Source organism: Scyliorhinus canicula, chromosome 9 (assembly GCF_902713615.1).
Source record: "Scyliorhinus canicula chromosome 9, sScyCan1.1, whole genome shotgun sequence".
Lineage (NCBI taxonomy): Eukaryota > Metazoa > Chordata > Chondrichthyes > Carcharhiniformes > Scyliorhinidae > Scyliorhinus > Scyliorhinus canicula.
Genome location: NC_052154.1, coordinates 82538943 through 82565171, shown reverse-complemented (window position 1 = coordinate 82565171; position 26229 = coordinate 82538943). Strand labels below are relative to the sequence as shown.

At 51.5% G+C, this 26229-nt stretch overlaps 1 protein-coding gene across 2 annotated transcripts in view; it reads left to right on the top strand.

Annotated features, from left to right (window-relative positions):
• The window catches only part of elmo3 (engulfment and cell motility 3), a 207185-nt gene that overhangs the window by 162366 nt on the left and 18590 nt on the right, over positions 1 to 26229 (top strand). For both annotated transcript variants that reach the window (XM_038807072.1, XM_038807073.1), the window contains 2 exons: positions 12113 to 12276; positions 20079 to 20191. In XM_038807072.1, the coding sequence (XP_038663000.1) occupies positions 12113 to 12276; positions 20079 to 20191 (277 nt within the window). The remainder of the gene's footprint in view (positions 1 to 12112; positions 12277 to 20078; positions 20192 to 26229) is intronic.

Here is a 26229-nt window from a genome sequence, read left to right as displayed (position 1 = left end):
CTCATGGTCTTCTTCATGCAAGGACTGCGCTCTGGAGTCTTGCGTTCCTTCCATCGTGGAGTCTGTCCACGAGCTCGCTGTGGAGGCTTGTATCACTCCCTCTGTGGAGTCTTGCAGCGCTCACTGTGTGGAATCGTGCATTGGTCTCGCTGTGGAGACTGTCATCACTTCTTGTTCATGCAAGGACTGCGCTCTGGGGTCGCGCGTTGCTTCTATCATGGAGGCTGTCCACGAGCGCACTGTGGAGGCTTGTGTCACTGGAGTCACTTTCTGTGTGAAGACATGCAGTTGTCTCACTGTGGAGTCTTTCATTGCTTTTTGTGTGGAGGCTGGGACCTTTCGTGGAGCGCGGACCACTCTGTGTGGAGTCGGGGACTCTTCATGGTGCGTGGACCACTCTCTGTGTGGCAGCAGGCCGCTCTCTGTGGGCTTGTACCGCTCTCTGTCTCTTGGCGTCAGGTCGCAGCATAATCCTGCACTCACGAGTTGGGATGTCATATATGCTGGGCTCAGGATTCCCCAATCCGAAGAACTCGTCATCGGGGTCTTCAAAGTACAACATCTCTAGTTGCGGTTCGGATTTGGCACTGGGGTAGCCACCTCCCAAGATGAAATCTTCGTCTGAGTTGTTGTCTTCCAAGACCATATCACCTTCTAGGCCGGTGCTTACTGCATGTTGCAGGGTTCTGCGGAGGTTACTTTCAGCTACTGGTCGAATTTCAGGCATTGTGCTGTTGTTCCAGGTGAAAGAATCGAGTTTTACAGCTTTCAAACTTTTTTTTGTGTTTTGGGACATCTCCCCTTAAGTGGGCGTGGTCCGGGGCCTCTGACGTAATGACGTTTGTGACGTAGGTCGGAGGAAGCGATTGGACATGCGCAGATCGCTGTTCCTTTACTTGGAGCCTTTTTCACAATTGCGCATGTGCGGCTGCTCGTGCGCTCTTCGCGCAACTGCACATGTGCAGCACCTTTTCCAAGATGGCTGCAAATCAAAACTGCCGTTTGTTGCTGCAAGCCTACCTCGTGGTGAGTTTTGGCGCCTCTTTTACTTTTTTTTCTAGTATCTTCCTCGCAGAATTTCTGGAATTTGTCCAGGACTGCCTGGAAGTCGCTCTTGTTTTGCTCCTTTGAGTATTTGAAGGTCTGGAAGATTTCAGCTGCTTCTGGACCCGCGATGGTATGTAGAAGCTTTATTTTCTCTGCATCCGCCACGCCATTTAGGTCAGACGCTACCAGGTAGATCTCAAATCTCTGCCTGAACGCACGCCAGTTTTCACTGAGATTGCCTTGGTACCTGAGCTGCTGTGGAACCGGAATCACGAACATCATCTTGCCTGGGTGCCGTCGCTGGTTGTCACTGTTCGCTGAATTGTAACTATATGGATTTAACAGTCACACACTGGTGCCATGTTTTGATATGCTCTTGACATAGCATAAGCTGCTTCCTTGATCTGCACTCTGACAAAGGAAGGTTCAGACTTGGAGATAGCTTTAACACATTTATTAAACTGTTAACAATTCTCCTACTTGGATTAGACTCTCCTGGTAATCCTGCTAGAGCTACTCAGACTGACGAACCAGTCTGCTGCAATCCACGTGGTGGGTGTGATGTGTTTCAATCAACCCTGTGTACACACTAGCGTCTCCACTGGAAAGAGGAAGATCATGTGTGCTGTGCCCTTATATATGGGTTGGTGTAATGCCCCCCTGTGGTAGTGTCACCTCTTGTGTGTTTCTTGAATGCCCATTGGTCGTGTCCTATCTAACTGACCTATTGGTTGAATGCCTGTGTGTCATGTCTCTGGTGCTCCCTCTAGCGTCTATCTAGTCTACATGTATTTACATTAACCCCTTGTGTATTTACAGTGATGCATATCACCACATGTACAACCTGAGAATGGTGTTCATCAAGGCTGTTGTGGACGTTACTACAATGTTAGTCACATCTAAAACTCTGCTACATCAAGTCCCATTCACTCAGCATGCCAGTGCTCACTGACTTGCATTGGAGTTTTACAATGTGAAAGACACCATACATCATAGAATCCCTACAGTGCCATTTGGCCCATTGAGTCTGCACTGACCCTCTGAAAAAGATCCCCATCTTGGCCCATGCCCCCACCCCATCCCTGTAACCCGATCTAACATTTTGGACACTGGGGGACAATTTAGCATGGCCAATCCACCTAACCTGCAGATCTTTGGGCTGTGGGAGGAAACTGGAGCACCCAGAGGAAACCTACACAGATACCAGGAAAATGTAGAGACTCCACATAGACAGTCACTCAAGGTTGAATTTGAACCCGGGTCCCTGGTGCTGTGAGGCAGCAGTGCTAACCACTCTGCCGCCATGTTGCCCACTATGCAAGTTGTTTCATTTGTCGATTCCAGGCTTTGGTCACTGTCTGTGCGGAGTCTGCACGTTCTCCCTGTGTCCGCATGGATTTTCGACTTGTGCTCCGGTTTCCTCCCACAAGTGCCGAAAGATGTGCTTGTTCGGTGAATTGGACATTCTGAATTCTCCCTCAGTGTACCCGAACAGGTGCCGTTGTGTGGCGACTAGGGGCCTTTCACAGTAACTTCATTGCAGCGCTACTGTCAACCTACTTATGACACTAATAAAGATTATTATTATTCTTTCGCGAGATGTTAACATTACTGGCTAGACCAGCATTGATTAGTCGTCCCTACTTGCCCTTGGGAAGGTGTACCCATACAGATTCCACATGGTCAGAGCTATTATCCTTCCTCACTATTGAGTTAATTTCATCTTTAACCAGCAATGCAACCCCAACACCTTTTCCTTTTTGTCTGTGCTTCCTAAATACTGAATACCTCTAAATGTTCAGTTCCCAATCCCAGTCACCCTGCATTCATGTCTCCGTAATCGGGACTATGTCATACCTGTTCGAGATTAATTCATCCACTTTATTGTGAATGCTCCACATATCAAGGCAGAAAGCCTTAAGGTTTGTCTTTTTAACATTCCTTGTCCTGTTCCCACTATTTTTCACTGTGGACCTGTTTCATTTCTGGCCCTTGATTTCTCTGCCTATCACTTTTCTTCTTCTCCTTTCTGTCTTTTGTTCTTGTCTGTACTTCCCCCCTCCTCTGACGTTTGCATAGATGTTCATCTCTCTGCCATTTTAATTTCAACCCTCCACAACCACTCTGGTAAATACTCCCCCCGACGACATAAGTCCGAGTCCTGCCCAGGTGTAGCCCGTCCAGTTTGTGCTGACCCCACCTCCCCCAGAACTGGGCCCAATGTCCCAGGAATCTGAAACCCTTCCCCTCGCACCAGTGGCAAGATAAAAATCTTTGCCAAACCCTCTTTTTGTTACACTTGTCATGGGCATTTTAGGGGCTTTTGTTTGTTAACAATTAAAAATCCCCTTTTGCCTCTTACATGACACATGAAAAGAAGCAGTTACAACGAGAGTGCAGTGAAAAAGGGAATCCCACCCGATCTTGCCCCCAGCCTCTGACTGCCGGGCCCCTCACTGCCAGCCACCAGCAGCCTAGGGATTGGGTTCAAAATCTGTATTTTTCACTTTGAAAAGGCTGATATTTATAGAGTAGTTTGGTTAATTAATTCGGGTGAATCACAATGCCAGGCTAATTTCACCCCTCCACCAACCACAACTGAACCAGCAGCAATTAATAAAAAAGCACACTTATTTAGCAATCGACAGATTAATAATGTTTGGGCACATGTCCTGACACGCTATCACTTCATTTTCCAATTTCTTGTGCTTTTCCTCTGCATTGACTGTTATGGCTGTCCACTACTGGTTGCATGTTATGTTCCTTGTATTGTTCTCCAAGATAGCCAAAGTTGTAGTGTTGACAAAGAACATAAAGCTATATGTTTAAATCAAAACTAGTTTATTTTACACTACTTAAATTGGTTTGCACACTCTACTGAGTAAAAGGTAACAAAATAATAGTATTGATACAGTAATTAATTATCACTCTAATATATAACCTACACTCTAACCGAACTTCACACTATCCTTCTACGTCAACGTCTCCAACAGCTTCTCCCAGAATGCCTCGAGACACAGCCATTTATAAGACTACTTAGTGATTCCATCGAGTGTTGATATGCATTAACATCATCTTGTTAACCCTTTACTCTCCTTAGATTATACATATCATTACATTGACCATTGATCAGGATGTCCCAGACAGTTACTGTTGCTCAGCACTGTCAACCTTTACTTGGCGTGGGGCTGATGAGATCAACATTTTGTTGAAAATGTTGATCAACCCTCTCGACGTCCCCCAACCTTTGCACAAGTCTCACTGTTCCCCTATTTTTCCCCCAACTCTTCACACTGCCTCTTGCCCCTTCACCCAGGTCTCCCTGCCTCCCTCACCGTGCCTCCACCCTGTTGTTTCTGTCCGTTGGTGATGATAATGGTAAATGGGGATTAAGCCATACAGATCAAGAAGGCCCCGGGTTCCCCTGTCCGTATTTCAATCTCAACAGGAGTGATAGTAGGAGTGTTACAATTAGCTGCAGTGCCCTGACAGTGAGCGAGGGGCATGGAGACATCATAGTTTTCACATCAGTTTGCTAGGTCACGACCCCTGCTTGAAAGAGTCCAGCAGGTGAGCCTCCAGCCAGGGCAGGGGTCAGCTGTATTGCGCACCCCACACCACCACCCACATTCCGCTGCTCAGTGAGTGAACCCACAGCCTAGGTTCACACAGGAATACTGGCCCACTTTGGGGACTGGGCCCTGAATTTGAGACGGTGGTCTCAATATCTTTCGTGTCCACAGGGCGGCACGGTTGGGCAATGTTTAACACTGCTGTCTCACGGCGCTGAGGATCCAAATGTGGCACCTCGGATGCTGCGGCAATCCCTCAATCGAGCACTAATTGCGTGCTCAAATATCTGGCATGGTAGTCGAACCCTTAACCTTCTGACTCAAAAAGAGCGCTGCCCGCCCAGTGGTTAACCAAGACTAACGCTAACACCTGAGCTCCTGTCCTCCACTATGAAAGTGAGCAAACATCTGGACTATGCTACTGCAAACATTCCAAAATCCCAAATATTTTTTTATCAGGAATTGTGTTGCTCGGTCTGCCACATAATAGAGGTGACCTCAATTTGTAAGCTTTTAATCATCTTCTGGTGATGTGGGAGTGCCTGGGGGCATTCACTGATGGAGCTGTATACAGGGAACAGATGGTGCCTGATCGACTGGGAGCCAAGCCATGTGAAGGTAACAGCTCTTGAATGGAGCAAATGGAGTTTTGCTTGACTTGTCTTTAGGGAGGGTATAACATTTGTACCCGAGCGCAGAAGGATTTGAGCCTGAGAGTTCTTTAACCTGGTCTTGTTTCATGTTTCTGATCTCATCGTATACTCTGTGCCAACCAGTTAAAACTTCTCTTTGGAGAGCAGTGGTTTGATATACTTCCATTTTGGACTCTCTCCAAATTGATCTGACATTTATTGCTTCATCACTCTGCACCATTTTCTTTGCAGCGAGCTGTTGGAGCAAGGTATACCTTACAAAAAGCATTATTTGAGGCAGAAATCATCGTTTTAAGCAAATGTTCGGTGGGCATTTTAAGCAAGAGGATGGGACAGTGCTATGGAATTAGTTTTAGATTGTTCTAGCACCAATTTGATGGGTAGAGTAGCCTCCTCCTGATGTAAACAGTGTTTCAATGGCACGAAGATCTCTGTCTTCTCGGACTCCTTCCACATCCTGGTACTTTTCTCTTCTCCCTTCTCCAATCAACCTGCTTCCCAAAGCAGCTCCAATTCTTATAATAATAATCTTTATTGTCACAAGTATGCTTACGTTAACACTGCAATGAAGTTACTGTGAAAAGTCCCTAGTCGCCACATTCTGGCACCTGCTCGGGTCACAGAGGGAAAATTCACAATGTCCAATAACAGCACATCTTTCGGGACTTGTGGGAGGAAACCGGAGCACCCGGAGGAAACCCACACAGACACAGGGAGAACATGCAGACTCTGCGCAGACAGTGACCCAAGCCGGGAATCGAACCCAGGACCCTAGCGCTGTGAAGCAACAGTGCTAGCCACTGTGCTACCGTGCCACCCATTTGCTACGCTCTGCGGCTCACCTCCCACCAACCTCACCCGCATGCCATCTCAACTCTCAACAACCAGCATCCATGGTGCTGCCACGTCTGGACTCTGCCAGCAATTGAACCTCCGGTCTCTGTCACAATGGACGGGATTTACATTGCAACGTCTCGCGAGATTGCGTTGGATCTCACGATGCATTGCTACCCCGGGGTAGATTCCGGGGGCGTGGTCTCCCACCTTCTATTGACCACGTTGCACCTAGGTGAGCTGGCATTCAGGCTCAGCATGGCAATTGAATCGCGCCCACAGTTTGACATTCAGGCGCAGCATGGTAATAGGATCGCGCCCACAGTTTGACATTCAGGCGCAGCATGGTAATAGGATCGCGCCCACAGTTTGAAAGGTTCAGAGGGAGAAGAATTCTTAAAATGCATCCAGGAGAATGTTTTAAGCCAGTAGGTAGAAGGTCCTACAAGATAGGAGGGTGATCGAGGACTTAATTTTCGGTAAGGAAGCTGGCCAAATGGTTGAAGTATCATTGGGGGAGCATTTTTCAGACCGTGATTACAACTCCGTTAGATTCAAGATTGTTATGGAAAAGGACAAGGACGGAACTGAAATCAAAGTTTGAAACTTGGGAGAGGCTGATTTTAATAAGATCAATTATGATTTGGCCAGAGTGGACTGGGAGCCAAGATTTTTATGTAATTCTGTGACAGAGCAGTGGGGTGCATTCAAGAAGGAAATAGGGAGAGAACACGGCCCACCAATCAAGAAAAAGGGTGGCCCCAACAAATGCGGTGAACCCTGGATATCGAGGGATATACAGCATTGTATAAAGAGAAAGAGAGAGACTTATGGCAGATATCGAGGGCTCAAAACTGCAGAAGCCCTAGAGGAGTATAGAATGACCAAGAGGGAACTTAAAAAAGGAGAGTAAATGGGGGGCATAAAAGGATAATGGCAGGTAAAATGAGGGAAAATCTTGTTATTTTGCAAATGTGAAATGAAAATGAAATGAAAATCGCTTATTGTCACGAGTAGGCTTCAACGAAGTTACTGTGAAAAGCCCCTATATTAAAGCCCCTATATTAAAGGTTCAAGGCTAACTAGGGAAAGAGCAGGGCCCATTAAGGACCACAGTAGTTTGTTTTTTTTTTTTTAATTTTTTTATTGGAATTTTTTGCAGAAAATATAACAAAAAGTATAGCAAAAAGCAGTAATATGCATCTAACAGCCCCATAACACCCACAATTCCCCCCATACCGTAACATCACATGTATCACATTCCCCCCCCCCCCCCAAACAAGAGAACTTAACCATAAATTAAAATTAGATAAATCAAATTTAAATAAAATAAGCTAACATAATCAACGCCCCCCCCCCCCCCCCCCCCCCCCCCCCGGGTTGCTGCTGCTACTGTCCCTGTACCCTATCGTTGAGCCAGAAAGTCGAGGAAAGGTTGCCACCGTTTAAAGAACCCTTGCACCGATCCTCTCAGGGCGAATTTAACCTTCTCAAGCTTAATGAAGCCCGCCATGTCATTGATCCAGGTCTCCACGCTTGGGGGCCTCGCGTCCTTCCACTGTAGCAAAATCCTTCGCCGGGCTACTAGGGACGCAAAGGCCAGCACACCGGCCTCTTTCGCCTCCTGCACTCCCGGCTCTACCCCAACCCCAAAGATCGCGAGTCCCCATCCTGGCTTGACCCTGGATCCCACCACCCTTGACACCGTCCTCGCCACCCCCTTCCAGAACTCCTCCAATGCCGGGCATGCCCAGAACATATGGGCATGGTTCGCTGGACTCCCCGAGCACCTGGCACACCTATCTTCACCCCCAAAGAACCTACTCATCCTCGTCCCAGTCATGTGGGCCCTATGCAGCACCTTGAATTGGATGAGGCTAAGCCGCGCACACGAGGAGGAAGAATTTACCCTCTCCAGGGCATCAGCCCATGTCCCGTCTTCGATCTGTTCCCCCAGTTCCCCCTCCCACTTCGTTTTCAGCTCCTCTACTGACGCCTCTTCCTTCTCCTGCGTAAGCTTGTAGATATCGGATATCTTCCCCTCCCCGACCCAGACCCCCGAGAGCACCCTGTCACTCACCCCCTTCGCGGGGAGCGCAGGGAATCCCTCCACCTGCCGTCTAGCAAATGCCTTTACCTGCAGATATCTAAACATGTTTCCCGGCGGGAGCCCAAATTTCTCTTCCAACTCCCCCAGGCTCGCAAACCTTCCGTCGATAAACAGGTCCTTCAGCTGTCTAATGCCCGTTCTATACCATCCCCGAAATCCCCCATCCATGTTCCCCGGGACGAACCTATGGTTCCCCCTTAACGGAGCCTCCATCGAGCCCCCCACTTCTCCCCTATGTCGCCTCCACTGCCCCCAAATCTTGAGGGTAGCCGCCACCACCGGACTCGTGGTATACCTCGTGGGAGGGAGCGGCCACGGCGCCGTTACCAGGGCCCCCAGGCTTGTATCCCCACAGGACGCTCTCTCCATTCGTTTCCATGCTGCCCCCTCCCCCTCCATCACCCACTTACGCACCATCGACACGTTGGCCGCCCAGTAATACCCCGAGAGGTTGGGCAACGCCAGCCCCCCCCCATCCCTACTCCGCTCCAAGAAGACCCTCTTCACCCTCGGGGTGCCATGCGCCCAAACAAATCCCATGATGCTGCTGGTCACCCTTTTAAAAAAGGCCCTAGGGATAAAGATGGGCAAGCACTGGAAGAGGAACAAGAACCTCGGGAGAACCGTCATTTTGACGGATTGCACTCTGCCCGCCAGCGATAGCGGCACCATGTCCCACCTTTTAAATTCCTCCTCCATCTGTTCCACTAGTCTGGTGAAGTTAAGCTTATGAAGAGCCCCCCAACTCCTGGCCACCTGCACCCCCAGGTACCTGAAACTCTTCACTGCCCTCCTGAAGGGGAGCCTCCCAATTCCCTCCTCCTGATCTCCCGGGTGCACTACAAATACCTCGCTCTTTCCTAAGTTCAGCTTATAGCCCGAGAAGCCCCCAAATTCCGCTAACAGTTCCATCACCCCCGGCATTCCCCCCTCTGGGTCCGCCACATATAACAGCAGGTCGTCTGCATACAGCGATACCCGGTGCTCCTCCCCCCCCCCCCGCACCAGACCCCTCCACTTCCCTGACTCCCTCAACGCCATGGCCAGCGGTTCAATCGCCAGTGCAAAGAGCAGGGGGGACAGGGGACACCCCTGCCTGGTCGACGATAAAGCCTAAAATACTCCGATCTCCTTCCATTTGTGACTACACTCGCCATCGGCGCCGCGTAAAGCAGCCTCACCCATTTGATGAATCCCTCCCCAAATCCAAACCTCTCCAGCACCTCCCATAGGTACCCCCACTCAACTCTATCAAACGCCTTCTCTGCATCCAGCGCCACCACTATCTCCGCCTCCCCCTCCACTGCCGGCATCATGATAACATTGAGCAGTCTCCGCACATTCGTGTTGAGCTGCCGCCCCTTGACAAACCCTGTCTGATCTTCATGAATTACCTCTGGCACACAATCCTCTATCCTGGTAGCCAGGATCTTCGCCAGCAACTTAGCGTCTACGTTAAGGAGTGAAATAGGCCTATATGATCCGCACTGCAAGGGGTCCTTATCCCGTTTTAGGATCAAAGAGATCAGTGCCCGCGACATCGTCGAGGGCAAAGCCCCCCCCTCCCACGCCTCATTGAAAGTTCGCACCAGCAGGGGACCCACCAGGTCCGCATATTTTTTGTAAAATTCTGCCGGGAACCCGTCCGGCCCCGGGGCCTTACCTGACTGCATTTGCCCGATCCCCCTGACTAGCTCCTCCAACTCTATCGGCGCCCCCAGCCCCTCAACCAGCCTCTCTTGAACCCTTGGGAAACATAGCCTGTTCATGAAGCTCTCCATCCCCTCTCTCCCCCTCGGAGGTTCCGACCGGTACAATCCCTCGTAAAAGTCCCTAAAGACCCCGTTTACTTCTGTCCCCTTCTGCACTACATTTCAGGACCACAGTAGTAATGTGTGTGTGTGAAGCTGGGGATATAGGCAGGGTCCTAAATATTTTGGTTCAGTGTTCACTGGGGAGAAGGACAGTGTGAGTATAGAAATCGGGGAGAAGGACTAAGATAAAATTGAAGAAATTAACATAAACAGAGAGGAGGTTCTGAGTGGGTTACCAGGTGTAAAAAAAAAAATAGATAAACTTCCAGGGCCAGATCAAATGTATCCCAGCTGTTGAGTAAGGCAATGAGGAAATATCAGGGGCGCTGACAATAACTTTCAATTCCTCTCTGGCCACAGGAGAGGTGCCAGAGGACTAGAGGATAGCCGATGTGATACCATTATTCAAGAAGGGAGGACGAGATAAACCAGGAAACTACAGCCAGTCAGTCTAATATCAGTGGTGGGGAAACTATTGGAAGTAATTCTGGGAGAAGAATGAATCTGCATTTGGAGAGGCAGGGATTAATCAAAAACAGTTAGCGTAGTTTTGTTAAGGGGAGGTCATGCCTGACCAACTTGACAGAAATTTTCAAAGAGGTGACCAGGTGTGGAGATGAGGGAAATGCATTTAACGTAGTCTGCCTGGACTTCAGCAAGACCTTTGCCAAGGTCCCACATGGGAGACTGATATTGAAGTTAAGAGCCCATGGGACCCAAGGAAATTTGGCAAATTGGATCCAGAATTGGCTGAGTGGTAGGAAGCAGAGGGCGATAGTTCAGGGGTGTTTTTCTGACTGGACGCCTGTGTCCAGTGGGGTCCCACAGGGTTCAATGTTGGGGCCATTGCTGTTTGTGGTTTATATAAATGATTTAGACTTGAATGTAGGAGGGTTGATCAGTAAGTTTGCGGACGATATGAAAATTGGTGTGGTGGTAAATAGTCACGAGCACAGCTTTACATTACAGGAGGTTATAGATGGGCTGATCAATGGCAAATGGAATTCAATCCAGATAAGTGTGAGGTGATGCATTTGGGCAGGACAAACAAGGCAAGGGAATATATAATAAACGGCAGGAACCTGGGATGCACTGATGATCAGAGGGACCTTGGTTTGCATGTTTGTTTAAGAGAGCAGGGCAGATGGATAAAGTAGTTAAGAAGGCATATGGTAGGGTTTCACCTCCACAACCCAAAGATGTGCAGGGTACATCGACTGGCCACACTAAATTGCCCCTTAATTTAATAAAAAAGAAGACATTTGGTACACTTGCTTTATTAGCCAAGGCACAGAGTTTAAGAATAGGGAGGTTATGCTGGAACTGTGGAACATGCTGGTCAGGCCATAGCTACAGTATTGTGCGCAGTTCTGGAATCCACATTAAAGGAGGGAAGTGATAGCACTGGAAAGGGTGCCGAGGAGATTTATCGGGATGTTGCCTGGGCTGGAGAGTTTCAGTTCTGAAGAGAGATTGGATAGACTGGGATTGTTTTCCTTGGAGCAGAGGAGACTGAGGGGGCACATGATTGAGAGGTATAAAATTATGAGGTGCATAGATAGAGTAGACAGGAAGTAACCTTTCCCCATGTTGGAGAGATTAATGATAAACGTGCATAGATTTAAGGGCAGGGACAGGAAGTTTAGAGGGGATGTGAGAAAAAGCTTTTTCACCCAGAGGGTGGTGGAAGTCAGAGACCCTCACAACATTTAAGTATTTAGACAGGCACTTGTAATCCCAAGGCATACAAGGCTACGGGCCAAGTACTGGAAAATGGGATTAGAATAGTTAGGTGGTTGATTTTGACAGGCCAGACGCAATGGGCTGAAGGGTCTTTTCTGTGTAGTGGACCTCTAAGACTCTATGACCACTGACAGGACATTACTCCCTCGTTGCTGCATGAAGCAGTATACCCAGAGCGGTCGGGCAGTTTGGTGTAACTGTGGCTAAGTGGGTAAGTACCCTGAGGAATGTGGGCAATTCGTGAGCAATACCCCAAGAACTGAGAGAAGGGGAGGGAGACATCCACTTGTTGAAAGGCCCGACGGGTTGTGAGCTGTGCTCTTGTGCTTTCTGTTCCAGGTTATGCAGGTGGTACGGGAGCAGATCACGCGAACGTTGGCCTCCAAACCCACCTCCCTCGAGCTCTTCCGCAACAAGGTGAACGCTTTGAACTACAGTGAGATCCTCAAACTGCGGCAGACTGAAAGGATGCACCAGGAGGAGACCCTGGCACCACCAGTCCTGTAAGGCCTTGATATAGCTGTTAGATATAACGTGAAATGGGTTTTGTAACTAGATTTGAACCACTTGGAGCTCACATTGGCCTGCCTCTAAACGTGCCGGGAAAAAACAAATGCCTCTCCAAACTTTGTTGGCACTTTCTGGTTTTATAATCCCGTCATTGTTAGGTCGTGGGTTGGGCACCGGCTGGTGTCTATGAAGGTGGAACCACGGCCAGAAGAGCTTTCAAACCATCAAACTCAACACTGAAAAAACCGAACACAATTCTGTTCAATCACATTAAGAGCCAGGAGGACGCCATTGACTCTCGAGCCAGATCTGCCATTCAATGAGATCATGACTGACCTTTTACCTATCTTGCACCACATCCCTTGACAGCCATTTTTATTTTGCTCCTTATATAAGAACACAGGCAAAATTCAATCAAAAAATGTCTAAGTGTCGTTGTGGGTGAGTTTGGTGGGGTGTTTCTCATTTTGGTGAGATTCACACCACTATTCAACGTCACAAAATCATGTTTTTGGGCCTTGGAGAGTTTCTCCCCATCAAGCCCGCACTTAGAAATGTCTTCAATGGCGGAGAGCTGATCTTGCCGGCAAGACTGGGCGACCATTTTGAAAGAGTGTCTCGATCTCTAAGTGAGCTTGAGGGTTCCCCACATTTCCCCGTCCACAGGCAATGTCACCCTCCTCACACTTGGGCATTTTCCCACAATGTCCCAAGTGAGGACATCCCACTATGGGGTCGCTGAGGTCCCCTCTCCATTTTCAGGCAAACCTCTTTCGGGTTTCCCCCCTCAATTCAGGACCCCTGTCCTTAACCACCCCACCCCGAACTTTTATGAGTCCCCTTCAAAACCCCCCTCATCCTCCCTTTTCATGGGCATGGCCCCCCTCAGGTCCTGATCTTGGCCGTACCGCCCTGGAACCTGGGTACCCTGGCACTGCCACAGTAGCACCCTGGCACTGCTCCTGCCAGCCTGGCAGTGCCACCCTGACAGAGGGAGAGCCAGGGCACCATCCTGCCCTGTCCCCAACCACCCAGGGGTCTCCAATGGCCTGGGAAAGCCCCAGCTACTGTTATGCATGGTCCACATTTGAGGATCAGGAGCGGCTCATTTAAATATGCTGATCTGAATTTCGCCCAGCAGAGGTGAGATCCAGATCACGACGTCCGCAAGATTTGGTTGAATCTCGGGAGACGTCTCATGCATTGCAAGTCTCGGAAGAAGCCTCTCCCGAGATTCAACGACCCCAAACTGCGCTCCAAATCATATGCTCCATATCCTAGTGTCTATATTCCATCATGCTCTTGGGGCAAGAATGTACCAGACCTTTCACACCCCTGATATTGAGTCTACATTCTTCTGGAGCCAAAACAAGTGGTGACTGGAGAATAATCGAGAACATCAGTGAGTCATTTCATTATGTTGAGTCTGAGCTGTTTGACCCAATAGACAAAGTTTGTGTTACTCTGCTAAATCCCTCAAATTATATTTGATTATTTTTACATTATCCTGTGCTACGTTAGAGAGAGAACAAATCACAGGGTTCCTGCTCCCTATTACTACCTAGTACCTCCCTGGTAGATGGTGTCCATATGCCGATGGACAGTCAGAACCAGTTTCGGTTTAGCTCACACTTCATGACTGGGCTCTCAGTACCGGGGATCATTCGAACAAGTTGAGCCTATCAGGAATCCAAATAGTAAGTGAAAATGGGAATGTTTTTAATCCATTGGAATTCTTGACTGTGAGAGGGAATGGGAAGTGATTGGTATAATGAACGCAATGGGAGAAAGTTTGATCCATTGAGATTTATTGCAGTGAGTTAATGGGAAGGGGTTTCATCCATTGGAATTCCCCGTAATAGGAATAAATTGGAAGTAAAGAGATCCTTTAGAATCATTACGGGAGTGAACGGGAAAGGGTTTAGTCCGTTGGGATTGTTTGCAGTGAGAGTGAATGGGAAGGGGTTTAGTCCGTTGGGATTGTTTGCAGTGAGAGTGAATGGGAAGGGGTTTAGTCCGTTGGCATTATGCACAGTGGGAGTAAATGGGAAGGGGTTTAGTTCATTGGGATTGTGTACAGTGAGAGTGAAGAGGAAGGGGTTTAGTCCGTTGGGATTGTTTACAGTGAGAGTGAATGGGAAGGGGTTTAGTCCGTTGGGATTGTTTACAGTGAGAGTGAATGGGAAGGGGTTTAGTCCGTTGGGATTGCGTACAGTGGGAGTGAATGGGAAGGGGTTTAGTCCATTGGGATTGTTTACAGTGAGAGTGAATGGGAAGGGGTTTAGTCCATTGGGAATGCGTACAGTGGGAGTGAATGGGAAGGGGTTTAGTCCATTGGGATTGTTTACAGTGAGAGTGAATGGGAAGGGGTTTAGTCCGTTGGGATTGCGTACAGTGGGAGTGAATGGGAAGGGGTTTAGTCCGTTGGGATTGTTTACAGTGAGAGTGAATGGGAAGGGGTTTAGTCCGTTGGGATTGTGTACAATGGGAGTGAATGGGAAGGGGTTTAGTCCGTTGGGATTGTTTACAGTGAAAGTGAATGGGAAGGTGTTTAGTCTGTTGGGATTGTTTACAGTGAGAGTGAATGGGAAGGTGTTTAGTCCGTTGGGATTGTATACAATGGGAGTGAATGGGCAGGTGTCTTGGGTAGAGGTGTGGGAGGGGGGCAGTACAATTGTTTTTGAGCTTCTGTAAATATCCAAACGAAAGGAGCTGTAAATTCCATAAACGGACTTGCACTTTGAATGTCTTTCCAAAAGAGGGTCCTCTACATATGGCCATTTACAATTTAATGACTTTCCAGAGACATGAGTTAGTCCATGTCTGAGCAGAAATCCCAAAAGGTCACCTGACCCCATGAACTCCACCTCGGATTGTGGTAAATTGTCCATATGCCATTGTTTATTTTAAAGTAAAGTTGTTCATTATCTCCATAGATTCACAGGCAGATGACATGAGCGGTGCAGTAGGATGTGACATTTAGGACAGTGTAGGCAAAATTGCTTTACATGTCCTTTCACAATGAATCCAGCGATTCAACTACTTGGTGAGAGCAAGTTGTGTTGTAACGCTCTACAACTGCATCTACAAGGAGGTCTTCTGTGTTCATCTCCTACCCAGATTTTGTAGAGATGAAGACCCAATCAGATCAACTATGGGGCTCGTAGTACGGAGAAACACAAGACTATAAAACGCCACTCGCATTTGATAGGGGACTCAGCGGGTAACACGCGGCCGAGGCCGCACATGGCCCCGTTTTGTGCACTGAGGAGCTCCGCTCACCGGATCTCCACTCACCGGATCTCCACTCACCGGATCTCCGCTCACCGGATCTCCTCAGTGCAGCTGGATGCAATTTGAAAACAACGTCCCAATCTCCGAGCCCCCACCGGAAACCCATGCAGGGCACCCCAGCCCGATCATCAGCACACACAAATGCCAGTTTGGCATCTTGGCAGTGCCAATGGCAGCTGGCAGTAACACCCGGGCACCCTCACAGTGCCACACTAGTACTCGGGTGGCACTGCCAAGGTGCCCAGGTGGCACCAGCACTGCCAGGGTATCTCCCTGCCCAGAGGGCATGCACCTAGAGATCTCCATGAGTGCCATTCCAACTGGGCCCTATTTTTGGAGACCAGTGCTGAACGGCACTCACCGGACAAAAGATCCCACGCTTTGGGTAACTCGGGAATCTACACATTAAAGTGAGACTAGCTGTCTCATTTTAATGTGTAAATTTGCTAACAATGGGCAAGATTTACATTGCAGCATTGCGAGCCAGGTAGATCCCAGGAGCTTTTGGCTTCTATCGGCCATGCTGCGCCACAGTGAGCTACTTTTCGGGCGCTGCATAGCCGGAAAACTGCGCCCATGATCTTATTGAATGGTGGAACAGGCTCAACAGGCTGAATGGCCTACTCCTGCTCTTAATCCATATGCATGTTGGTATTAAATTCCACATTTTCACTATTTTTATTTGAAAGATTTTCAATTATAACATACAAAATGGTCAAACAAATTTATAACATTTTAATAAAAATATCCCCATAATTCAGCCCCATCTATCCTGTATTTACCCAGAATCCTCCCATCCCCTCCCCCTCCAAGCCCACCCTAATTGCTGATGACAACTAGCTCCTTTAAAAAAGTAATGAACAGCATACTTTATCTTTTCCAAATTCAGGAATTCCGACAAATCCCCCAACTTTGCCGAAGCCTTATTAAGAAGCGGAAGGCCAAGTCACCAGTCTTCTTCCCGTGCTGCAGCCCCGGCAAGTCTGACACTCCGAAGATCCCCACCATTGGCTACGGCTCCACTGTAACTCCCAAAATCTCCAACATTGTTTTGAAGAAGGAAGCCCAGAATTTCACCAATTTAGGGCAAGGCCCAAACATGTGTGAGGGGTTTGTCGCCCCCCTTGAACAACGCTCAGACCTCTCCTCTACACCCGGAAAGAACCCACTCATCATAATAATCTTTATTAGTGTCACAAGTAGACTTGCATTAACACTGCAATGAAGTTACTGTGAAAATCCCCTAGTCGCCACACTCCGGTACCTGTTCGGGTACACAGAGGGAGAATTCAGAATGTCCAATTCACCTGACAAGTACGTCTTTCAGGACTTGAGAGGAAACCGGAGCACCCGGAGAAAACCTACACCAACACGGGGAGAACGTGCAGACTCCGCACAGACAGTGAACAAAGTTGGAACTCGAACCTGGGGTCCTGGTGCTGTGAAGCAACAGTGCTAGCCACTGTGCTACCGTGCCGTCCATACTCATACGTGTCTGGTCAAGTGCACCCTAACTGGCCCATTTAACCCCCGCATGTTCCATGTAACCCCTCTACTATGACCATCCACATCCCACCCACAAGGAAGTCCACCAGGACCCCAGCCGACACCAGTTGCAGGCACACACAAGACGGCCACCTTCACCCCACACCCTCAGAGCAGTACATAAACAAAGAAACATTCATCATCGGCAATCTACCCACCCCCCTCCCAAGCACCAAACAAACAACCCACCCAGCTCCAACAAGCCCCACACCCACCCCTAACAAAGAAAACCCAACCAACCTTGGCTTGTTACCGCAGCAACACCCCCCCCCCCCCCCCCCCCCCCCCCCCTTCCACCCCCTGGTAACTAGCTACAGCTCTCTCCCCCACTTTGCTCACGGTAACAAGCGTGATTGCTGGCAGGGTGACCCCCCCCCCCCCTGCTTGGGGGAAAATCAGGATTATAACACAATGATCATCAAAAAGCCTCCATACCCGAACCCGTCTTAAATATCACACATTTCAGGGAAGAAAAAAGCGCACAAACCCACACGCAATCCCTCTCCCAAACATTCCCACCAGTAGGGTAAAAGAAAAAAACAAACAAAACCACAAATCCAGAAAGAAGGCAAAGAAATAGCAAAACACATTTTTTAAAAAACAACAAACCACAAATCTAGAAAGAACATAGAGCATAGAAAATACAGCACGGAACAGGCACTTCGGCCCACGATGTTGTGCCGAACTTTTGTCCTCGATTAAGAACAAATTAATCTACACCCCATCATAGAAGGCAAAGAAATAGCAAAACACATTTTTTTTTAAAACAACAATCCGGTGTAATCAATAACATTTCTCCTACACTGTATATAAATATGGGAAATGCCAATAAAAAGATTTATATAAAAAAAACATTTCTCCTACAATCCATGCTTCTTTTTGAAGTCATTTCCAGAAGGAAAAGTCCCGATCTTTGAACATGACCCGGAGGCGAGGCTGGTACACGACTCCAATATGCACTTTGCTCTTGTAAGGAGCTGCCTTGGCCTCATTAAACCCTGCACGTGTTTTTGTCAGCTCTGTCCCGACATCCTGATAAATTCCGATAGGATGGTCCTCAAATGGGCAGCACGGTGGCCTAGTGGTTAGCACAACCGCCTCACGGTGCTGAAGTCCCAGGTTCGATCCCGGCTCTGGGTCACTGTCCGTGTGGAGTTTGCACATTCTCCCCGTGGCTGCGTGGGTTTCGCCCCCACAACCCAAAAATGTGCAGAGTAGGTGGATTGGCCACGCTAAATTGCCCCTTAATTGGAAAAAATAATTGGGTAATCTAAATTTTTTTTAAAAAAGGATGGTCCTCAAATCTAGATTATGTCCTTCGCCTGCCTCAGGATCCTTTCCTTATCCAAGTATCTGTGGAGTCATACCCTAATCGTCTGTGGCACGTCCCCAGACCTGTCTCAACGCCCGGTGGGCCCAACTAACTTGGGGAGGGGTCGCCAAGACCTCCTTCCCACCAGCTTTTTAAACATTTTTGCCACATGCTCTGTGGCACTCGTTCCTTCTCTCCCCTCCGGCAGCCCGACGATCCTCAAATTCTGGTGTCTGGAGCAATTCTTTAGATCATCCACCTTGGTCTTCAATATCTTCTGCCTCTCTGCCAACAACACCACCTGTGCCTCCGAAGAGGCAATCCGATCACTATGCTTGTTTTTAATAATCTTTATTGTCACAAGTAAGCTTACATTAACACTGCAATGAAGTTACTGGGTGAAGCCTCTAGTCGCCACACTCTGGCGCATACACTCGGGTACACAGAGGGAGAATTCAGAATGTCCAAATTACATAACAGCACGTCTTGTGGGAGGAAACCGGAGCACCTGGAGGAAACCCATGCAGACACGGGGAGAACGTGCAGACTCCGCATAGACAGTGGCCCAAGCTGGGAGTTGAGCCTGGAACACTGGCGCTGTGAAACAACAGTGCTAACCACTGTGCTACCGTGCTGCCGCTCAGTGACCGTCTCCCCCTGTCCTGTTCTCGCTAGAGTTCAGATGAACGAGGGGGGAATCTCATGGAGACTTATGAAATTCTGATTGTCGAGCCCTGTAGTGGCAGCACGGTAGCATGGTGGCTAGCATAAATGCTTCACAGCTCCAGGGTCCCAGGTTTGATTCCCAGCTGGGTCACTGTCTGTGCGGAGTCTGCACGTCCTCCCTGTGTGTGCGTGGGTTTCCTCCGGGTGCTCCGGTTTCCTCCCACAGTCCAAAGATGTGCGGGTTAGGTGGATTGGCCATGCTAAATTGCCCGTAGTGTAAGGTTAATGGGGGGATTGTTGGGTAATGGGTATAGGGTGGATACGTGGGTTTGAGTAGGGTGATCATTGCTCGGCACAACATCGAGGGCCGAAGGGCCTGTTCTGTGCTGTACTGTTCTATGTTCTATGTTCTATGTACCTCCAGCCGTTGTTCCACCCTGTCCAAAGTTATGCGACTGACTTCCGCCCCCACCTCAATCACCTTCGCCAGGTCATCAGAGACCACTTGTCTGTGTTTGTTAACTCCTGGGTAAGGATGGCACAGGGTCCTTCGCATTTTCTCCTGTCCTGCGACATGAGGGCCTTCCAAATCAGAGGAGGAACCAAAGCTTTCTACTTGCACCACTTTTCTCTCCAAACAACACCTGTTAAACAGGCAAAAAGGGACAAAATCGAATCCGGAAGCAGGAACCACCTTGTGTGTGACTGTTCACCTCATGGCCATAACCAGAAGTCACTCCAAATTTCACTTCAATAAAAAAAAATATTGAAGCAACATTTAACCCCAGTGAGGAAGTTAACTTTAGTTCATGGGTTTTCCTTAGTGCCGGTAGGTGTACACTTATGTTCATGTGTACATCTTTGCGTGTCTCCATGTTTATGTGCACGCATGTTTGTATGGTGCTAAGAAAAAAATGTTTGTATCATGCTCTCACGGGTCTGTAGAAGCTATTAACACGCATCTCTTCTATCACGCAGGGAGTTGAGAGAGAGGCTGAAGCCAGAGCTGATGGAACTGATCAAACAGCAGCGGCTCAACCGCCTGTGTGACGGGACGCTCTTCCGTAAAATCAGCAGTCGGAGACGCCAAGGTAGATCCTCACAGAACTGACAGGCCAGCTAGCGGTGACCTGTTCATTCTTAGGCTCTTTATCTCCCTCTTACTCATCATAACCTTGGCCCTGACCCTAACCCCGGCTCTGACCCTAACCCTGGCTCTGTCCCTGGCTCTGACCCTAACCCTGGTTCTGACCCTAACACTGGCTCTGACCCTAACCCTGGCTCTGACCCTAACCCTGGCTCTGTCCCTAACCCCGGCTCTGTCCCTAACCCCGGCTCTGTCCCTAACCCCGGCTCTGTCCCGAACCCCGGCTCTGTCCCTAACCCTGGCTCTGTCCCTAACCCTGGCTCTGTCCCTAACGCTGCCTCTGACCCTAACCCTGGGTCTGACCCTAACCCTGGCTCTGACCCTAACCCTGGCTCTGTCCCTGGCTCTGTCCCTAACGCTGCCTCTGACCCTAACCCTGGCTCTGACCCTAACCTTCGCTCTGTCCCTGGCTCTGTCCCTAACCCTGGCTCTGTCCCCAACCCTGGCTCTGTCCCTAACCCTGGCTCTGACCCTAACTCTGGCTCTGACCCTAACCCTGGCTCTGACCCTAACCCTGGCTCTGACCCTAACCCTGGCTCTGACCCTAACCCTGGCTCTGTCCCTGGCTCTGTCCCTAACGCTGCCTCTGACCCTAACCCTGGCTCTGACCCTAACCTTCGCTCTGTCCCTGGCTCTGTCCCTAACCCTGGCTCTGTCCCCAACCCTGGCTCTGTCCCTAACCCTGGCTCTGACCCTAACTCTGGCTCTGACCCTAACCCTGGCTCTGACCCTAACCCTGCCTCTGACCCTAACCCTGGCTCTGTCCCTAACCCTGGCTCTGTCCCTAACCCTGGCTCTGACCCTAACCCAGGCTCTGTCCCTGGCTCTGACCCTAACCCTGGCTCTGTCCCTAACCCTGGCTCTGACCCTAACCCTGGCTCTGACCCTAACCCTGGCTCTGACCCTAACCCTGGCTCTGTCCCTGGCTCTGACCCTAACCCTGGCTCTGTCCCTAGCCCTGGCTCTGACCCTAAACCTGGCTCTGACCCTAAACCTGGCTCTGACCCTAACCCTGGCTCTGTCCCTGGCTCTGTCCCTAACCCTGGCTCTGTCCCTAACCCTGGCTCTGTCCCTAACCCTGGCTCTACCCTAGCCCTGGCTCTGTCCCTAACCCTGCCTCTGACCCTAACCCTGGCTCTGTCCCTAACCCTGGCTCTGTCCCTAACCCTGGCTCTGTCCCTAACCCTGGCTCTGACCCTAACCCTGGCTCTGACCCTAACCCTGGCTCTGACCCTAACCCTGGCTCTGACCCTAACCCTGGCTCTGTCCCTAACCCTGGCTGGCTCTGTCCCTAACCCTGGCTGGCTCTGTCCCTAACCCTGGCTGGCTCTGTCCCTAACCCTGGCTCTGTCCCTAACCCTGGCTCTGACCTTAACCCTGGCTCTGACCCTAACCCAGGCTCTGTCCCTGGCTCTGACCCTAACCCTGGCTCTGTCCCTAACCCTGGCTCTGACCCTAACCCTGGCTCTGTCCCTGGCTCTGACCCTAACCCTGGCTCTGTCCCTAGCCCTGGCTCTGACCCTAAACCTGGCTCTGACCCTAACCCTGGCTCTGTCCCTAACCCTGGCTCTGTCCCTAACGCTGCCTCTGACCCTAACCCTGGCTCTGTCCCTAACCCTGGCTCTGTCCCTAACCCTGGCTCTGTCCCTAACGCTGCCTCTGACCCTAACCCTGGCTCTGTCCCTAACCCTGGCTCTGTCCCTAACCCTGGCTCTGTCCCTAACCCTGGCTCTGTCCCTAACCCTGGCTCTGTCCCTAACCCTGGCTCTGACCCTAACCCTGGCTCTGTCCCTAACCCTGGCTCTGACCCTAACGCTGCCTCTGACCCTAACCCTGGCTCTGTCCCTAACCCTGGCTCTGTCCCTAACCCTGGCTCTGTCCCTAACCCTGGCTCTGTCCCTAACCCTGGCTCTGACCCTAACCCTGGCTCTGACCCTAACCCTGGCTCTGTCCCTGGCTCTGACCCTAACCCTGGCTCTGTCCCTAGCCCTGGCTCTGACCCTAAACCTGGCTCTGACCCTAAACCTGGCTCTGACCCTAACCCTGGCTCTGTCCCTAACCCTGGCTCTGTCCCTAACCCTGGCTCTGTCCCTAACCCTGCCTCTGACCCTAACCCTGGCTCTGTCCCTAACCCTGGCTCTGACCCTAACCCTGGCTCTGACCCTAACCCAGGCTCTGTCCCTGGCTCTGACCCTAACCCTGGCTCTGTCCCTAACCCTGGCTCTGACCCTAACCCTGGCTCTGTCCCTGGCTCTGACCCTAACCCTGGCTCTGTCCCTAGCCCTGGCTCTGTCCCTATCCCTGGCTCTGTCCCTAACCCTGGCTCTGTCCCTAACCCTGGCTCTGTCCCTAACCCTGGCTCTGTCCCTAACCCTGGCTCTGTTTCTGGCTCTGTCCCTAACCCTGGCTCTGACCCTAACCCTGGCTCTGACCCTAACCCTGGCGCTGTACCTGGCTCTGACCCTAACCCTGGCTCTGTCCCTGGCTCTGACCCTAACCCTGGCTCTGTCCCTAACCCTGGCTCTGACCCTAAACCTGGCTCTGACCCTAACCCTGGCTCTGTCCCTAACCCTGGCTCTGTCCCTAACCCTGGCTCTGACCCTAACCCTGGCTCTGTCCCTGGCTCTGACCCTAACCCTGGCTCTGTCCCTAGCCCTGGCTCTGACCCTAAACCTGGCTCTGACCCTAACCCTGGCTCTGTCCCTAACCCTGGCTCTGTCCCTAACCCTGGCTCTGTCCCTAACGCTGCCTCTGACCCTAACCCTGGCTCTGTCCCTAACCCTGGCTCTGACCCTAACCCTGGCTCTGTCCCTAACCCTGGCTCTGTCCCTAACCCTGGCTCTGACCCTAACGCTGCCTCTGACCCTAACCCTGGCTCTGTCCCTAACCCTGGCTCTGTCCCTAACCCTGGCTCTGTCCCTAACCCTGGCTCTGACCCTAACCCTGGCTCTGTCCCTAACCCTGGCTCTGTCCCTAACCCTGGCTCTGTCCCTAACCCTGGCTCTGTTTCTGGCTCTGTCCCTAACCCTGGCTCTGACCCTAACCCTGGCTCTGACCCTAACCCTGGCGCTGTACCTGGCTCTGACCCTAACCCTGGCTCTGTCCCTGGCTCTGACCCTAACCCTGGCTCTGTCCCTAACCCTGGCTCTGACCCTAACCCTGGCTCTGACCCTAACCTTGGCTCTGTCCCTGGCTCTGACCCTAACCCTGGCTCTGACCCTAACCCTGGCTCTGACCCTAACCCTGGCTCTGACCCTAACCCTGGCTCTGTCCCTAACCCTGGCTCTGACCCTAACCCTGGCTCTGTCCCTAACCCTGGCTCTGACCCTAACCCTGGCTCTGACCCTAACCTTGGCTCTGTCCCTGGCTCTGACCCTAACCCTGGCTCTGACCCTAACCCTGGCTCTGACCCTAACCCTGGCTCTGACCCTAACCCTGGCTCTGACCCTAACCCTGGCTCTGACCCTAACCCTGGCTCTGACCCTAACCCTGGCTCTGTCCCTGGCTCTGTCCCTAACCCTGGCTCTGTCCCTAACCCTGGCTCTGTCCCTAACCCTGGCTCTGACCCTAACCCTGGCTCTGACCCTAACCCTGGCTCTGTCCCTAACCCTGGCTCTGACCCTAACCCTGGCTCTGTCCCTAACCCTGGCTCTGACCCTAATCCTGGCTCTGTCCCTAGCCCTGGCTCTGTCCCTAGCCCTGGCTCTGACCCTAACCCTGGCTCTGTCCCTAACCCTGGCTCTGTCCCTAACCCTGGCTCTGTCCCTAACCCTGGCTCTGTCCCTTGCTCTGTCCCTAACCCTGGCTCTGTCCCTAACCCTGGCTCCGTCCCTAACCCTGGCTCTGTCCCGAACCCCGGCTCTGTCCCTAACCCTGGCTCTGTCCCTAACCCTGGCTCTGTCCCTAACGCTGCCTCTGACCCTAACCCTGGGTCTGACCCTAACCCTGGCTCTGACCCTAACCCTGGCTCTGTCCCTGGCTCTGTCCCTAACGCTGCCTCTGACCCTAACCCTGGCTCTGACCCTAACCTTCGCTCTGTCCCTGGCTCTGTCCCTAACCCTGGCTCTGTCCCCAACCCTGGCTCTGTCCCTAACCCTGGCTCTGACCCTAACTCTGGCTCTGACCCTAACCCTGGCTCTGACCCTAACCCTGGCTCTGACCCTAACCCTGGCTCTGACCCTAACCCTGGCTCTGTCCCTGGCTCTGTCCCTAACGCTGCCTCTGACCCTAACCCTGGCTCTGACCCTAACCTTCGCTCTGTCCCTGGCTCTGTCCCTAACCCTGGCTCTGTCCCCAACCCTGGCTCTGTCCCTAACCCTGGCTCTGACCCTAACTCTGGCTCTGACCCTAACCCTGGCTCTGACCCTAACCCTGCCTCTGACCCTAACCCTGGCTCTGTCCCTAACCCTGGCTCTGTCCCTAACCCTGGCTCTGACCCTAACCCAGGCTCTGTCCCTGGCTCTGACCCTAACCCTGGCTCTGTCCCTAACCCTGGCTCTGACCCTAACCCTGGCTCTGACCCTAACCCTGGCTCTGACCCTAACCCTGGCTCTGTCCCTGGCTCTGACCCTAACCCTGGCTCTGTCCCTAGCCCTGGCTCTGACCCTAAACCTGGCTCTGACCCTAAACCTGGCTCTGACCCTAACCCTGGCTCTGTCCCTAACCCTGGCTCTGTCCCTAACCCTGGCTCTGTCCCTAACCCTGGCTCTACCCTAGCCCTGGCTCTGTCCCTAACCCTGCCTCTGACCCTAACCCTGGCTCTGTCCCTAACCCTGGCTCTGTCCCTAACCCTGGCTCTGTCCCTAACCCTGGCTCTGACCCTAACCCTGGCTCTGACCCTAACCCTGGCTCTGACCCTAACCCTGGCTCTGACCCTAACCCTGGCTCTGTCCCTAACCCTGGCTGGCTCTGTCCCTAACCCTGGCTGGCTCTGTCCCTAACCCTGGCTGGCTCTGTCCCTAACCCTGGCTCTGTCCCTAACCCTGGCTCTGACCCTAACCCTGGCTCTGACCCTAACCCAGGCTCTGTCCCTGGCTCTGACCCTAACCCTGGCTCTGTCCCTAACCCTGGCTCTGACCCTAACCCTGGCTCTGTCCCTGGCTCTGACCCTAACCCTGGCTCTGTCCCTAGCCCTGGCTCTGACCCTAAACCTGGCTCTGACCCTAACCCTGGCTCTGTCCCTAACCCTGGCTCTGTCCCTAACGCTGCCTCTGACCCTAACCCTGGCTCTGTCCCTAACCCTGGCTCTGTCCCTAACCCTGGCTCTGTCCCTAACGCTGCCTCTGACCCTAACCCTGGCTCTGTCCCTAACCCTGGCTCTGTCCCTAACCCTGGCTCTGTCCCTAACCCTGGCTCTGTCCCTAACCCTGGCTCTGTCCCTAACCCTGGCTCTGACCCTAACCCTGGCTCTGTCCCTAACCCTGGCTCTGACCCTAACGCTGCCTCTGACCCTAACCCTGGCTCTGTCCCTAACCCTGGCTCTGTCCCTAACCCTGGCTCTGTCCCTAACCCTGGCTCTGTCCCTAACCCTGGCTCTGACCCTAACCCTGGCTCTGACCCTAACCCTGGCTCTGTCCCTGGCTCTGACCCTAACCCTGGCTCTGTCCCTAGCCCTGGCTCTGACCCTAAACCTGGCTCTGACCCTAACCCTGGCTCTGACCCTAACCCTGGCTCTGTCCCTAACCCTGGCTCTGTCCCTAACCCTGGCTCTGTCCCTAACCCTGCCTCTGACCCTAACCCTGGCTCTGTCCCTAACCCTGGCTCTGACCCTAACCCTGGCTCTGACCCTAACCCAGGCTCTGTCCCTGGCTCTGACCCTAACCCTGGCTCTGTCCCTAACCCTGGCTCTGACCCTAACCCTGGCTCTGTCCCTGGCTCTGACCCTAACCCTGGCTCTGTCCCTAGCCCTGGCTCTGTCCCTATCCCTGGCTCTGTCCCTAACCCTGGCTCTGACCCTAAACCTGGCTCTGACCCTAACCCTGG